The sequence below is a fragment of the Peromyscus eremicus genome, chromosome 4 (assembly GCF_949786415.1).
Source record: "Peromyscus eremicus chromosome 4, PerEre_H2_v1, whole genome shotgun sequence".
NCBI lineage: Eukaryota > Metazoa > Chordata > Mammalia > Rodentia > Cricetidae > Peromyscus > Peromyscus eremicus.
This window is the reverse complement of record NC_081419.1, coordinates 50,776,619-50,793,832: the sequence shown is the minus strand read 5'-3', so window position 1 is coordinate 50,793,832 and position 17,214 is coordinate 50,776,619. Positions and strand designations below refer to the sequence as shown.

Genomic DNA, 17,214 nt, shown 5'->3' with positions numbered 1-17,214 from the left:
AGGGTTTTAAGAATTAGAAGGGGCCAGGTGGCAGTGGCGCACACCTTTAGTCCCAGCAACACTTGGGAAGCAGAGGCAGGTGGATCTCTGAGTGTTCTAGGCCAGCCTGGTCTACAAAGGAGTTCCAGGACAGCCAGAACTGTTACACAGAGAAACCCTGTCTCAAAAAATCAAATAATAATAATAATAATAATAATAATAATAATAAAAACAGGGATATTTATTATGGGGTTGGGGATTTAGCTCAGTGGTAGAGCGCTTGCCTAGCAAGCTCCAGGGGGGAAAAAAAAAAGAATTAGAAGGTTGAGAACCACTGCTTTAGAATAAGAGACTTGTGGGAGGGAATTGAGTCTGTTCTGCAGTTACAGCTCTGTGAATGTGCTGGAAGTCAACAAATTATACATTTTGAAATGGTAAATTTTATTTCAATTTTTTTCAAGTTAAGGAAGAAAGAGTAACAAAATGCTAAACACCAAGCAGAGACCCAGTAAGCTTGATTTCTTCCGAAGCCTGCCTGGTCCCATGGTAAAGCCAACTAAATTGCCACAGAAGCTCTGCCTTTCAGGGCTAGCTCTCCAATGGTTTAGTCCCCTCATTGTGCCTGCTGAAATCAATTAATAGACTTCGTGGTGTCTGCCTTAATCATCATGCAGGCAGAGAAAATTTAGTTAATATCTTTTTCTCCCTCCCCAACACTGAAAAATAAGATAAATAGACTCTATCTCCATAATTTCACTTAGTCATTTAGTTCAGTAGCATCTGTTTATCATGATTTACAAGAATTGGGCTGGCAATGAGACTTGCTGGAATCATTTGCATAAAGGAATTTTATTTACATATTTCCCTCCTTAAGCACCAGAGTGCTCAAAACGGTCATGTCCTGGGAGCCCAGGCGAGCTCCAGCAGTGGCTTCTACTTTCCAAAAGCCATACCGATGGTCATTAGGAGGCAAGAGAAGAGTTCCAGCTACTCAGCTGGGAAGGAAAACTTGAGGACCAGTCTATTAAAATATGGACAACCAAACAAAAACAAGAGAAAGCAGAAATACGGATTCCTGGCACTGTAAGTGGTCTCGGAAGCGAGTGAGGAAAGAGAACTTGGTTTGTTTATCATGAACTCACACAACTTGTATGTGGCCAAGGAAAGCATTTTCCAGATTCTATTTCTCTGGAACTATCTACTTAACTCCATGTTCATAGACTATTTGAGTATTACTTCAGGATGCTTTCTGTAGTATTATTTTTTAATTAACGTGTGTGTGTGTGTGTGTGTGTGTGTGTGTGTGTGGTGTGAATGTTTGCCACAGCACATGTATTGGGGTTCAGAGGACAACTTGGAGTCTTTCTTCCCACTATGTGGGTTCTGGGGCTCAAACTGAGGTTGTCAGCTTTGTTGGCAAGCACCTTTGCCTGCTAAGCCATCTTTTCAGCTCCCTATAATATTCTTTGAATAGAAATTCCACTCATCTCACCCACACATAGTGTTAAACTAGGTACGCACGGTGAAGGACATGGTAAGTACATACTGCCATGTATCTGGCAGGCAAGAGGTTACAGAAACACATGTAGATCTGGGCAGGCACAGTACTGAACATATGTAATCCTAGGAAGGAGAAGGAGGATCAGGCATTCAAGACCAACCTGGTTTAACAATCAGCAAAGCAAAGCAAAACCAACCAACCACACACAGTAGTTGACTTACTACTTCTAGGAGCCAAAACAAAATTACATTGTTTGCCACATATTCATTGTTTAGTAATCATTATTCTGAAAGGATATGTAGCAATATCAGTTATTATTAATATATCTAAGTACTAGCATAGAAATAGATCCATGACTATATGCACGTTATCTTCATTTCATTATTTGCTGTGATAAAAATATTCTGATGAAGGCAACTTAGAGGATAAAGGGTTTATTCTAGCTCAGTCCTGGGGTACAGTCCACTGCTGGGGAAAGGTCCTCTAGAAGAGCGGCAAGTGCTCTTAGCTGCTGAGCCATTTCTCCAGACCACCCACCCCCCCAAAAAAAAAATTTTTTTTTTTCGAGACAGGGTTTCTGTGTAGCCCTAGCCATCCCGGAACTCACTCTGTAGACCAGGCTGGCCTCAAACTCACAGAGATCCTCCTGCTTCTGCCTCCCAAGCATTGGGATTAAAGGCATGCACCACCACTGCCCAGCAAAATTAAGAATCCTTAATGTGGGGCTGGAGAGATGGCTCAGAGATTAAGAGCACCGACTGCTCTTCCAGAGGTCCTGAGTTCAATTCCCAGCACCCACATGGTGGCTTACAACCAACCATCTGTAATGATATCTGGTGCCCTCTTCTGTATACATAATAAATAAAGATTTCTTAAAAAAAAAAAAAAAAAAAGAATCCTTAATGTGTGTCCTTGAGAACAGCTAGACAATAAACCATTTCCAGCAACGTGACTACTGTTTACCCCAAAGTATAAGAATGCCTGCAGTGGGACTGGGAAGCTGGACCCTGGAAACTCACCCATGGATAGAAAGCTCAATAGGGCTGGGCAGTGGTGGCGCACGCCTTTAATCCCAGCACTCGGGAGGCAGAGGCAGGCGGATCTCTGTGAGTTCGAGGCCAGCCTGGTCTCCAAAGCGAGTTCCAGGAAAGGCGCAAAGCTACACAGAGAAACCCTGTCTCAAAAAACCAAAAAAAAAAAAGAAAGAAAGAAAGAAAGAAAGCTCAATAGGGAATCCCAGCTGACTGCCTCAACTTCCCCAGTCAGTGTCTGCTGGATGTCTGTAAGCCCTCAATTGTCACCCCCAGGATTGCAAAACCCAAAACTTCCAAGGAGACTTAGTAAAAGTCAAGGATGAGTGGATTTTTGTGTTCCTTGTTCTTTCCCCGCAATGTCTTTGTGGATAAAATGATACTACATGGACACTATATGGATAAGAGTCTATCCCTGAAATCCGTCAATTTCTCTGCACGCCCTGCCCGTCCCACATCCATACTGTCCCCTAAAGCACACAATCCTTTGACTCACAGACAGTAACTGTGCCTTCGGCTTCCTCCTTCCCGAGTCTTCTACTTACAGGATTTTCATCCATGCAGCTAAAGCTTCTGGTTTCTGACATTGATGCAAATAACCCATCACTCTGGGTTTCCATCACTCCACGCCCTAATTCCCCGGAGCCTTTACCTCCCAGAAGCCCCTGGTACTAAGGAGCCTCCACCTCCACCCAGCATTTTCTCAGCTGGGTTTGACTGGGCACCCAGCCTTCCTCTCCAGCCTGAACCTAACCATCTTCCTAAGCTTTCTCTTTCCTGTTACGCCAAGTTTAGATTAAATAAAATGTAAAGTCCTTTCCTGGAGTTTAGGGCCAGCCTGGGCAACACACTAAGTTCCTACCTCAAAAACTGGGAGGGGAGAGAGCATCTATGGTTGAAATTGCCAAGTAAGGAAAAAATGCTAATGCTTCTTCACTACTCACAAGAGACATTATGTGTAGGGTTTTCTCAGTAGTTCCTCTGGCAGACTGCATAGTTCCTTGGATAAGGTGTCACAACGAACAGTTGTAGTTAATTATTTTAAAGGAAAACTGTATCACTTACACTAACATCAAAATTATGCAGATCAGTTGGGGGGGGTATAGCTCAGTGGAAGACCCTGGGTTCAATCTATTACCAGTCATAAATTTCAAATAAACCAAATTATACGAACTATAGCATTTGAGCTCCCCAATTACATATTCAACATATTGAACTATAATTTGGTTTCTTATGATCCCAAGACTTTGTTTCTAAAAAGTGACTTCTTTTGGATCCGTGTACCAGGTGAACAACTTTCAGCCTGGTCCTCCCTAAGTGTGTATGAGAGAATTATGGCTTCCCACTGAAGGCATATCTAGGACATGGCTTTTTTTTTTCCCTATAAAGTGCCAGGCTTGACAGGTGAAGAGGGCATTGTATCCCCGGAACTGGGGTTGTGGATGGTTGTGAACTGCCATGTGTGTGGATGGCTGTGAACTGCCATGTGGGTGTGGTTGGCTGTGAACTACCATGTAGGTGTGGATGGTTGTGAACTACCATGTGGGTGCTGGGTCCTCCCAAGAGCAACAAGTACTCTCTATAATCACCGAGCCATCAAAAACAAAAACCTCCTTTACAAATGTAAAAAGGCATATGCAGTTGGATGTGAAACACAGACTGTGATTTGCTAATCCTGGTCAGCAACTTAGTTACATTATGAGCTTTGTATAGGAGTCTGGATGGCTCAGCAATTAGGAGTACTTGCTCATCTCCATGGACTCGAGTTCAGTTCCAGCACCCCACCGTCTGGTGGGTCACAACTGTCCGTAACTCAAGCTCCATGGGATCCAACACCCTCTTCTGGCCTCCCGAGGGCACCTGCACACACATGCAGAAGAAACCCATGCAAACATATACATTAAAATCTTTAAAATAAATAATAAAGCGATTTTTTGAGGCTTGCCTCAATTTGCAATCCTCCTGCTTCAGTGTCTTGTGACTCCACGTACCACCATGCCTGACTCTAAAGTCTTCGTCTTCTGTATGTTCTAGTTCTAGAAACCTCAAGGCATGGAACACATTTTGTAACTATTTGAAAAGTAGATAAAAGTGGCCAAGTACTGAAAATGATAAAGAAAAACAGCAGAAAACTTCCCAAGCACATGTTGCATCCTGTCTGTCAATGTAGCTATGGTAGTCCACTTTCTGACCCTGTTCAAAAGAGCTGGCTGTGGGCCTCAGAAATTGAATCCAAAAGAGAAAGTTTTAGAAGAGGCAGAAATGCCCTTTCAAAATACAAAGAGAAAAAGGAATTAAGTATAGTAATATTAATTTTTTAAAACAAAAATCAACACACAAGTTAGAACAAAATGTTTTATTATTAAAATAAAAACCTTTGTATAAAAGCATTACAGAGCAAAAGCTGTATTTACACTGAATGATTCAAGGTCCAGTTGCATCACAGACAGAGTGGGGCACATGTTACGCGTGCGATGGAATCAGTCACTTAGAGTCCACCGCGACTCAAGGACCCGACTAGAGGAAAAGGGGAGGGAGATGACTCACGCCATCTGCCATACACTCGCAGAGGTAACTCGTTAACAAATGATTCGAAGCTACCCCTCTCTAAAAGGTCACTGTTAGAAAACTCATTGTTACAAAACTGTTAGAACCTAAACCCAGGACACGACACCACCCCGAGGGTATCCTCTTCAGGAAACTGCCAGGAACAAAGTGAAGTCCTTGAAGTCGAGTTTCTCAAGTAAGATTTCAAACCAGCCCATTGTGGTCTAGTCATCTTAATTCCCTGGAATGCCTTTTCTACAGCAATTTAAGTAATTATGGTACCATGTTACCACACACCCTTGGGTGACTGTGTAAGCCAGATGAACCGCTCTAACTTAAGAACGATCTCAGCAGCAACGGAGTCTCAACTGTGACAAGGTGCACACCGAGCCCAACACAGAGGAGCTGTATTCTCCAGAAAGTCATTCAATGTGCTACTCCACTTCCCAACAATTACCTCATTTTTCCACATCGTGTTCAGACCTTTGTTTGTGCCTTGGCGTTACCCATTTCAAATGTCAGCCAACAGAACACTAAATACTAAACCGCGTGTGCTGATTCCGCGTGAACAACTTAAAAGAGCTGTTCTCCACAATTCACCAGAACCGTTGGCTCACAATACCGCTGCACCCCTAAGCGCTTGGGTTTATGGGTATATGTCCTGAGACTATTCCAACACCAACAAGACAAATAATGCTTCCTAAAATTGCTGCCTAAAAGGAACTCAGAAACTTAAAAAGTGGTGGCAGAGGACCATGGGAGTAGGGAGGCTGCAAGGTCGAGCCAGGGCAAGCTTTGGGAAACTACACGTGGCTGAAGTGTACCTAGCAGTATGTATGCCTTCCACGATGCTTCAGAAACAAGTGTGAACCTAACGAGGTTAACCAGACTGAGTTCTAACACAGACTGGTCGCCATGATTCTTACTCAGGTTTCCATCAACGACGATGATATCAAGAACAGGAGAGCCTTGAGAAGCCAAAGGCAGGAGGTGAATCCTCAGGCTTGCATTTCAAACTCCTGCTTCAGACTGTGGAAGGACAAAGGGGAAGACGTCAAGACGGTTTCCAACCAATAATTCTCTTTGGAAAGTCAAATTCATCTCTTTAAAAAAACCAAAAGTTTGTGGAGCCCTAACATACATAGTGTCAACACACGTGTCTTAGACACCCAACCTGAATGTTATACCCACAACCCGCTCACAGGAAGATGCGTTTCCACTAACATTCCCCTGACCCAAGAGAGCCGTTCTTCAGACTCCTATCATCCATCTTATTAAGGCATGAATGTAAGACTCACGTGAAAGAGAAAAAATCACAACGGCCATTACCTTTTCAGGTAAGCATGCACGTTCCCAAAGCCGTGATACTTGGCTAAATACACGAGGACTCCCGTGGCACACCGTCCATCGCGCTGGCGGCAGAAGCTGCAGTTGCAAATTCCTCGACAGGGTGGGCAGTGCCAGTTCTGAGGAATTGAGGGAGAGCACCCTGAGGCTAAGCATCACTTCCCCTCCATCCCTCGGTTCCGTTTCTTTAGCCGTTGAAGCACTTAGTATCAACTCACTTACCCTGTGATTTTTTTTTTTTTTTTTTTAAATAACTAAACCATACAACAGGGGTCCATATTTCTATTTCAGTTTGAGAACATTTGCCTAGCGTATGTGGTTCCAGCCCTGGCAACACACACACACACACACACACACACACACACACACACACACACACAATCATAAGATATAATTCAAGAAGGTTACACAACCACCACCAGGGATGAAAATCGGCTTTTGAGCAGCAGCCCCGAGCTCTCTGGTCAGTTACATCCCTGCAGCACCACACCATGGACTCCTGACACCAAGAGTTCCAGCCCCTCCCCGACCTTTTAAGGCACCTACCGGGTCCAAGAGAGCATCCTTGACCTCTTCACCGTAGCGGTTTCGAAGGCAGGGACCACAGAACTGGCCCCGAATGCCCCAGCAGTCTGGGTTTCTGCAGTTCGTTTTGGTATCAATGGTTTTCTGGCGACACTGATGGCATGTAGAGCCCTGGAAGGAAGACCCGGTGAGAGAAGACGCAAACGCCGCATTTTGTAGAGCAAAACAGAAACATGGCACGGAGAACACCCACACTGGTAATAAAGGACCCGACACTTGATCTTTGAAGTTCACGTAGCACCTACATACACAAGTATGAAAGCATCTCGAGCAAGGCTTCCCACTCTATTGGTGGTACAATGTAATATCGTCAAAACTATTTGGAGGGCTCAAGGCCAGAGTACATCCTTAACCCACTCGAGGTCCTGGGTTTGATCCTCAGCATGGGAAAAAGAAAATTCCACCCAAATCCATTTTTTTTTTTTTAAATCTTTGGCTCACCACTGCATTCCCAGTGGCTGCTGACAGATACACCCTAACGATACACTGTAAATCCCAGCTGAATGAATCCACTTCTAAATTAAGAAGATATAACCCTACTGCAGACGTCCTAGGCAGATTCATTCAACCCCAGGCATACTGTAACTCTTCTTCCCTTGTATGAAAAAAAAAAAAATGCGCAAGCATGAATGTCCAGACCATATACCATGTGCAGCTTCTGTTTCGAGACATAACCTCAGGGCACTCACCAGCGATCGGTTGTAGATCTTCTCTCGAGAGTTGCCGCAAATGTTCTTGATCTCTTCCTCCGTAACTTCCTCTACCGGGCGAATTATATGTGGAAGGGTCATGGACCCAGGGCGACGACCTCTGGGCATGTCATCGTCCTGAATAAGAAGCACGAAACTGAGTTCCTCTCTGTAGCCCTAAATCTCAGGATGCTTTGTTTGAAACTTTTCACAGAAAATTCAACCTGGAAAATTTTTCTTGCTTATGGAGAGAGGGAGCAAGCCCATAAACGTACTGTAAGGGTAACTGGCCAAAAGCATAGAAATAATTCCTACAATATTGAGAAGTTGAAAATCTGACTCCTGTCCACTAACAAAATTAAGTACACTTATGTAGCATTCATGACTTGGGATGGTCTAAGGTGGTGTGCTCAATGCCAAGCTTCCTGAAGATGGGAAACGTTAAGAGGAGAGATCAGCAAGGACTCACATTCATGTAGCCATCCACAGACTTCCTCCTTCTCACTAGCATGTACTTATCCTCTTCCTCCTCTTCTTCCTCCTCCTCTGTGGGCAGAGCACCAGAAGACCCCAGGATCCGGGACCTTGACCTGGTAAGAGGCCGGGCTCTCCGTTCAGGGTTCCTTCTGGAAGCCACACCAGGGAATGTACGTCTTCTAGGTGGCTTTGACTGGTGAATGAAACACACAATATAGCTCCACTTGCTCTGTTACAGAGATCCTCACTTGGGAAAACTGCAACTTTCCCTTAGGGAGGGTTAGGTCAAAGAAGAGTTCCATTTTCACATTTCCTTTGCCCTTTCCATAATGTGTAAACACCAAACCCCAAAGCCATACATACAGCCACTGCAATTTTTATTTATTCTTCTGCCATTTACTCTTCTACTTCAGTTACTGAATATGTGAAACCTGAGCTCCTGACCCCAAAGCCTTTCTCATGACGTCTCTAGACTCCTGGAACACACATGTGATCTCCATGTTACACAAAGAATGCTTGGGTTGCTTCCTGCCATTCCTTGCTGGCTTCCAGCCTGACTCCCCATGGGGAAGTAGGGAAATGCAGACTTGTCTTTTGTGCCATAGCCAACACAAACTTTACCACCATTCACACCAGCTTAGTCCCTTGGGATGCCATCAAATACAAGTCATATTAGGATATGACTTGACAAAAGGATTGTATGTACTTTTCCCCCCTCAATCGGTTTTTAAAAATATACCTATTTTATATCTAGCATATAGGAAGAAAATGTGCCGCTTGGGGACATAGCAACAAGTTGTCAATCTTCCTTGCTGCTAGTACGGGAGGAGCAATTACCAAAGGAGTGTGGCCACAGGGTGGGAGAGCCAAAGTGTCCAGGATGCAAAGATCAGCCAGAGCCCCAAGAAGGCTGTTCCTAGAGACCCCACCCCCAGCATAAAAACAATACCCTAAAATCTCAGGCTTGTCCTGGGCTTGTCCAAAACAACAGTTTAGAAAGAAGGACTTACACCTTTGGATCTGTGGCCAGGGAGGGAATGTCTTCCAGAGAATATGCCAGGGAAGCTTTCTAATTCTGACATGAGTTTTGCAAGCTAAAGAGGGGAAGAAAGTGAACAAAATTATAACGGGTGACAACAGGCAATTTGTGGAAATAATGCTAGCCTTAACTTTCTCCTTAACTTATCCCTTAACTTTCTAGTTAACAGGTTGACACAGTCAAGGTTCTGACTTCCCCACTAGTTATCCACAGCAGCCGCAGGGGCTGGAGAGAAGGCTCGGCGGTTAAAAGCACTGGCTGCTCTTGCAGAGGACCCGGGTTCAGTTCCCAGCGCCCACATGGTAGCTCACAATCATGCCTAACTCCAGTTCCAGGGGACACAAAATGCCCTCCTCTGGCCTCCAAGGACACCGCACGCATAGCACAATCCCCCTCCCCCACACAAATAAAAACAAATATAAATATTTAAAACACACCATGAAGTCTTCACAACTACAAGGACACAGTTCTTAGGAAAGAGGTAGAAGACACGAGCTTGCTTAGAGAAAAGCTGGGGAGGGTGCTGATGCATCCCAACACCTACCATGGCCCTGTTTTGCTTATAGAAAAGCTGGGGAGGGTGGCGATGCATCCCAACACCTACCATGGCCCTGTTTTGCTTATAGAAAAGCTGGGGAGGGTGGCGATGCATCCCAACACCTACCATGGTCCTGTTTTCCTTATAGAAAAGCTGGGGAGGGTGGTGATGCATCCCAACACCTACCATGGCTTTGTTTTGCTTGATATTTAGAGCCCTTTTCTCCAGGAAATTCATGCCATCCTCTTCCACTTCCGAGTCAGACTGGGAATCGTTTGCGGAGTTCTCAGAGGGTTTTGAGGGGACTGCTTTTTTGGTGGCCGACCTCCGGGTGTTCCGTGCTGGGAACTTCATGGCTACCCTGAGGGGTCCGGGGTGGCGGCACTGACTCCGGGTCCTGCAGCCTTCCCTGTCTAACTGCAGTCTCTAGTTAAGAGAGCAAAGGGGGGTGTTAAGGACCCGCGACTGGCAGACAAGCGGCCCCAATGACTGCTACAGATCCTTTTGCAATAAAGGATGAGAGCAAATCAGCCCACGTGGCCAGCAAGGATCATGGGCAACCAAATCAAGACTTGAAAATGCACACAATGGGAAGCAGAGCTTCACAGGGTTGCTCTTCTGAGGCGCTGCCCCAGCCACCATCACGGTCCCGAGACCTGTGCTACTAAACGCCTGCCCCCTTCCCATTTCCTTAAAATTAATCTCAGGCCATTCTCATCAAGTCCTCTAGGGACATCTGTGTTTCACCCATAAACATGGTTTCAATGCCTATGATGGTATTAAGTAATATCCTAGACTGTCAATTTCCATTTCCTTTTTTAATTGTGATTAAAATAACCTCATTGCTGTGGGGCCTTCACTTGAACCAAGATTTTACCTCGCTGAACTGAAACTTCAGGTCCATTCAACAGTAAGCTCTGTGGGGTGTGTTGGCCCACGCCAGTTAAGCCCTACAAGTAGGGATCCTGGGCTACACAGCCAGTTCTAGGCCAGCCTGAGCTACACAGCCAGACCCTGCCTCAAAAACAAACAAACAAGCCAAAAAGACCAATTCCTCCCAACACCAGTCCCTGGCAGCCACATCTTTCTAGTCTTTGAATCTGACTCGTCTAGCTTCCACTTAAATTAACCGTTTGTAAGTCAAGATCTAGATATCACTTCACACCAACTAGTAAAGCTAAATAAATCTGCCAGCTTGCTCAAAAGCTAACAGAGTCTCTATATATTCCAGCCATCTACTCCTAGGTAGAGACCCAATACAGAGACACATAAAAGCTTAGAACATGAATGTTCAGGACAGTATTACTCTCATTTTTGCATGTGTGCCCATGCATGAGTGTGCATGTGTAGGCCTGAGCTTACCAACAGGAATCATCTTTGACCTTACTGAGACAGGGTCTCTCAATCAAATCCAGAGCTCACTGATGTGCTATCTTGTTAGCCAACTTGCTCTAGGGATCCTATCTCTGCTTTCTGAGAAGCTGGAACTACAGATAAGCCACTAAGCATGTACGTAAGTTTCTGGAGACTGAACTGCAGTCCTTATACTTGCAAGGCAAGCTGAGCCATCTCCTCAGCCCCTCAAAACACTGAATGGGCTGAGGATGCAGTTCAGTGGTAGAGTCTATGTTTAGCATGTCCAAGACCCTGGGTTTGATCCCCAGTACCAACAAATAAGGATCCCCATGGGCAGCTTAGTGTTCATGGATGGAGATCACAAAACAAAACTTTCATGAACTCTTAGCACTTTCAACCAACTAGCGTTTTAGTCATCACAAGTTAATACCCCCAAAGAGCTAAGAGACTGCCTAGAACAGTCAAGCCGCAGACAATGGGTCACATCCAGATCTGCAGACTGCCCCCAGCTAACAAACGCCAATCAACACCTGTTGGGACCAAAGTCTTTTATTAGGGAAGCATGCATTGGTACAGCAGTTGCTGAAGAAACAGTTCTAGGGCAAGAGCTGTCACTCAGAATGGTGTCATCCAAGTGATGGCCTGTGGGAATGTTGTCGGGCATGGTGAAGGGAATAACATGCAGGTGACTGTCATGCACACCCCACTTCCTTAGGAGACAGTTTAAGCACACCATGCTCAGGGACTAGAGCACAGGCATGGCAGCCACCCGGGCAGGTGACAGCTGAGAGGGGAGAGAAGCATAGGCGGACAGGTAAAGCAGACCAGCGAGCAAGAAAACCCTGAAGCAGGAAAGGCCCTACTTATCATCGATGTGGTCCTGAGAGGCTCCCAAGATGCAGGTACAAATGGAACTATGGAACCCAGCCTTGTCAGCTCCACGCCAGCCCTGGACTGGGCACCTGCACCTAAGTGCCAATGTAGCTAATCTTTAGGACATACGTGCTTCCTGGGATCAGGCCAGATCTGCAGCTAACGGCAATCTGCCGGCTAGCCAACTTTATTTAACAAATCTCCAAGATTTTTAGAACCTAAAAAAAAATTGTGTTAAGGCCTACACGCAGGACATTGGTAAAAATGGCTTTAAGACACGAAGCAAACATTCATGATCAGGTCATCAAAGTCTCCTAGCTGGAATGAAGGAAGAGCTATAGGTATGGGGAGGAGGAGGTCAAAGGGCAAATCTCCCCAGCCTCTAAATGTACCTCACTTCTTGATACTGGTGAACTTCTCAAACTCACCATTCCATCTTGTATCTCACTCTCTGAAAAACCGCAAAATGATTCATCATCAGAGTCGGCATGAAAAATGCTGGCCAATTCGTTAGTGACATCTGGCCCTGGTTTCTGTAAAAATCCACAATGGCTTAATACATCTTGCACCTCACCCTTTGAAAAGCCGCAGAAAGATTCATTATCAGAGTCCTCATAAAAAACATTAGCCAGTTCTTCACTGATATCTGACCTGAATTTAGGTTGCTGTAAAATAAATAAATGTGGTTGTGGATTTTTTTTTCTCTTTTTCAAGAACCAATTTTCCATAAAGCGTGCAGAGAGCAAATCACATTTACAAGTGCACTACAAGAGAATGGCTTTTGTTACCAAGAAAAATGGCTCAGAGGTTTACAAATGATTTCTGAGTTGTTATAGCAAGTCATCAGTCGTGTTGGGCTAGGCGACACTTCAAAGGGACACAATGAGCAGCTAACCCACCTCCAACAATTACTACCTAGAACCCCAGCAAAGAGTGAAATGAAATTACAGTGCATGCTGTATTTTCCTCACGGCTGCATAGAAATGCAGGCAAAAAAAGCAAGCAGTTTTAATCATGCACAAAGCATTTCGGGGCATTTGGAGCATTGCAGACTCAATTCTGTTTATTCTCGGGCAGCACTTACTGTGTTTGCAAAATTATCAGAAGCAAAGCTGTCACAACTGTCATCAGAGGATGACGACGTTTCCATGGAAATCAGCTTCATATATCTGACATTCTTTAAGTTCTTTACTTTGAGAGCCTTTTGCTGCAAAGAGAAACGGCAACACCATTAAGCGGAATGCTTCCTTGCAGTACAGAACCACTAAAGACGTCGTTTCTCAGTTTGGTAGACTTAAACAGCAGAGGAGACAGATGAACACATCCCCCCCCCCCCCCCGCCCCGCCCCAGAGAGAAAAAAAAATGAAATTGGCGATTGCTACCAAAAAAAAAAAAAAAAATTCAACCCAGGTCAAATTCTAAGAAAGGATCTCGTCTGGAGAACATTTTAATGATATTTATCAATTTATCCAAACATCTGCAGTTACTTCTCTTCCCAGCCTATAATCCTAAGCATTTAACATTATATTGAACTCACAGAGTCTGATGCCAGCTCCTAAAATCCAACCTCATTTTTTCTAATTGAACTGTACTTCTAAAAGGAGATTTCAAAAGTGCAAGATGGCAGAGCAATTTTTCTCCCTCAGCCAAAAATCAAGCTAATGAGGTCTTTTTATGTAAGCTTTGGGCTCTGCACTGTGATGCTAATTTTCCAAACTACAAAAATTGGGCAGGTCCTGTGCTTTAAGATGGCAGCCATCCAAACAGGCCCGGTTCCAATGAGGAGGGGTACCGAGGTCCTGAACAAGTCCTTATAAATCAAGTATTATCAGCCTGTAACCACATGGTACAAGGAGCCAAGTTAGAGGGCAACTTGGCTGAAAGGCCAGGTGGGACACCTGGTTCCACCTGAGCTCCCTATGACCGTGGTCTCCAGGCAGCTCTTTCTCATGGCCCCTTAAGACCTGAAATTTTTAAGACTGGGGTAGTGCTCAGTGGTAAGTATTTGCCTAGCAAGCAAAGTCCTGCCTGGGGTCAATCCCCAGCCCATGGGGGAAGAGTTCTTTTTAAAAAGCCTATCATAAGGTCAAATTACTTGGAGAGATGAAAATGCTCCATTCATTCTCATTTCTAGCCCTGTACTGTTCACTAGAAAATGTAACTTAACCAGGACGGCCATTTTTGCCATTTCTTGGGACATGATGATATTTCTGAAGGAGTGCATTAGTTCTTTACAGTCTTAAATAGTCAAGGAATAGCAGCATGTTTTTGCACTGGAAACCTTAAAGGACAAGCTCTTCTTAGCAGCTCCACAAGAGTGCCCAGATGTGTTAGGGGGACAGAGAATGAATGCCTAGGTGTAGGGAGCTGGACTTCCTTCAACACCAAACGCTCAGTCTCTCAGATTCAATAAAATTATTTCCCAGATGATGGCAGCCCAGTCTCCCCTCGTTACATGTGGTGATGGGGAGAGCCACACAATATAAAGGTTGTATTTACAGTAAATGTTCAAGCCAGTGTGCCGTTAGGAGTTAAAAAGCATCTCCAAAGTCTCTGCCCCGTTTTCCAGACGAGGAAGCCCAAAGCAACAGGGTGAAATACAATGCAAAAACCGAAGAGATCCCCTAGGACAGCACAGCTCCTTAAATGACTCCGATTCTCCCCACTTTGCTAATCAATCTACCTCCATGGCAGCCTCCAGGGAGGCATTCTGTCCAAAGCCGCCCGGGAAACAGGCTAAGCTTTAACAAGCCAGGACAAGCCAAGAGTCATTCACCAGCCAAATACATCCCTGAAGGAAACGACACAGAAAAGCAGAGCAAATGGCCATGCCTGGGATGAACTTTCTTGGCAGATATAACTCTAATTCCATTTATGGGGAGTGTTTCTTGGCGGCAGACTTTGCTTGCGACGTTTGCTTAATTCTTTGCAGCAAAAAGTGACACCGTTACTATCACTTAAATGAGGAAAACTGATAGGAAAACTGATGTGAAACCGATTCCTCCAGTCAGGTGCCCAAATGTGCACCTAGTCCAATTCCCCACGGGCTGAGATCCGCTACCGAACCACGACCCCGCCTACCCACCTAGACCAGCCAACAAGGGTCCCAAACCTCCGACATTTATTTGAAGCACGTCACTGTCTTCCTTTCCGCCCATCCCCCCCACTCTTCAACCCTCTTCAGGGCAGGACGTAAGTTCGGGCTTCCGTTGGAGCAAAAAAGTAAAGTTCCACTCGGGGCAGCTCGCAGCTGCCAAGTGAGGTTGAGAAGAGGTGGGGAGGAGGGGACGCGGGGAAGCACACTTAAACCGCCGTGGTGCACGGCTTGCACCGTGGACCCCTAAACTGCGCTTAATTACAGCCTGGGACTAAAACAATACCTTCCCCCACGTGCACAACCCAAGTTCTCAAGAGATGTTCACAAGGCCTTCAAACCTAAATCCAGAGATCCAGAGTGGTTGAAGGGGCTTCAGAGGAGAGGAAGCGGGTCCCAGGGCCACCAGTGCACCCGTGGGTACGCACCCGCCGTGAGCGAGTAGTGCTGGGCATAGTCCCGGGGGATGGAAAGGCCTCCGGCGCGCACGTGCACCACGAGCGCACGTCCGGCAGGCTCCCCGAGCGCTGCCAACCCGGTGCGCGCCGGCGGGCGCATCACCTTGGCCAAGAGTTATCCTAGGTGCAAAGATTATAAGAAAAGCAAAAGCAACCTGTGACTTCCCCTAACCTGGCGACGATCAGGAGCGCCGTGGGACAAGGGAGCGGCGCTCACCCGCGGAGTTGTAGGGAAGTGGCCCCGGCCCGCCGGCGTCCAGCACCCACCAACCCCGCCCCGGTGCACCCGGCCGAGCCTCACCCGCGCGCGGCGAGCCTCCATGCTGGCAGCGGGTACCCAAGCACTCGGAGCAGGGACAGACCAGCGGAACCCACGAGCACTTGGAGCCGGAGCAGCAGGAGATCCGGGGCAGAGGCGGGGCGCGCACTCCGCCGCCGGAGGGGCGGGGCCTCCGGCTTTCCCGCGCCGGGACACAGGTCCTGCCAGCTAAGATGACTTCTCTCGCAGCATCCGAAGCGCTCAAGCCCTAAGGGAAAAAAAATCGAAGTGGTTCCGATCGTCATAATCCTGAGTGTCCTCGGAAACTGCTGAATGCGCGTTGGAACAGTGGCATTTTGGGGACTTAGTGCTGCCGGTTCTTTATGGAGCTGCGCGGTCCTGGGAAAGTGGCGCGAAAGTGACTGCCGTGGTCCCGGGACTGGCCGGCTGATTTGCATGCAACACGGGAGCTGGGAGGACTGGCACAGACTGCGTGCAGAGCCAACCCCAGCGTTCTCATTTCTGCTGTGGTTTAATCTTTTAAAAATGGATAAATGTCAAAGAACCCAGCAGCGACACCACCCACAACTAGCTGATTTATCCCGGGCGTAGCACTTCTTATCTGGCAAACCACACCATTATCTCTCTGAAGTCATTAGCTGTGTTTAAGTTCCAGTGCTTCAGAAAGATTCGGAAGTCGACTATTTTACCCTTGACCCGTGGGTTTTAAAGTAGCAAACATTTCCTGCAGGTCAAAAAAGACTTACCTGGAGGGTAAAAGTCTTTAGAGACTTATCTTTCTGATACACAAGCTGCAGACGATTACAGTGTGGATTGTCCAGTTTTTCTCCAGGCAAAATTGGAAACTACCGGAGTTAATTTGATAGACCTGTTTTTCATTGCCCTTTTCATCCAACTGGGCACACCAGTGAAATAAGTGGGGCTTCTTCCCTCTTTTTAAAGAGCAAAACGCCCTTGCTTACAGAAGAAAGAAACAACCGAAAAAACTGGGGTGCTTTAAGATTTTAATCATAATCATAGATTTAAAACAGCGCTTGAAATGAAGGCATTTCCCTTCATTTCAAAACTTTCCTTTGGTATTGATGTCGCTAGTCCTTGGCAGTGAATAGAGCATGTGCACGCGCACAGACACACACACACACGCACACACACACTTTTCCCTGCATATTGACCATAAAGACTTATAAATAAATAACGTGGGAAGACAATGGGTTGGAAGGAACTGCCCAAGGATCACTCTCCTGTGCAAGAGACAAAGATCTCTAGAAGATCGGGAGAAACAGCTCTTGGTTTGTTTGGCAAATTTCCTGGCAAATCAACATTTGTTGGGTGAATAAACAACTAAGTGAATGATAGCTAAAATCACCGGATGTTCACGGGGATCAGAGACTCCCCATGGACTCCTCCCTCCAGGCCGCT

The 17,214-nt window shown here is 46.0% G+C and overlaps 1 protein-coding gene across 1 annotated transcript; it reads right to left on the bottom strand.

The window, feature by feature from the left end:
- Window positions 1–5,259: 5,259 nt before the first annotated feature.
- Cdca7 (cell division cycle associated 7) lies at window positions 5,260–15,925 on the bottom strand. Its single transcript, XM_059259182.1, has 10 exons — window positions 15,817–15,925; window positions 13,047–13,169; window positions 12,391–12,495; window positions 9,920–10,159; window positions 9,167–9,250; window positions 8,149–8,349; window positions 7,680–7,817; window positions 6,952–7,101; window positions 6,388–6,524; window positions 5,260–6,087 (listed from the first exon to the last, which is right to left on the bottom strand). The coding sequence occupies exons 1-10, from the start codon at window positions 15,835–15,837 to the stop codon at window positions 6,057–6,059; spliced, it is 1,230 nt and encodes a 409-aa protein (XP_059115165.1). The 5' UTR covers window positions 15,838–15,925; the 3' UTR covers window positions 5,260–6,056.
- Window positions 15,926–17,214: the final 1,289 nt, after the last annotated feature.

What these genes read in the sequence shown, in the direction of transcription:
- Cdca7 (XM_059259182.1), bottom strand. Translation starts at nt 15,837, where the DNA reads ATGGAGGCTCGCCGCGCGCGG. An exon ending in CTGTGGATGGCTACATGAAT is followed by an intron (nt 7,818 to 8,148) that starts GTGAGTCCTTGC and finishes CTTCTTATTCAG; the next exon opens with GACGATGACATGCCCAGAGG. An exon ending in GTGCATGCTTACCTGAAAAG is followed by an intron (nt 6,088 to 6,387) that starts GTAATGGCCGTT and finishes GTCCTTCCACAG; the next exon opens with TCTGAAGCAGGAGTTTGAAA.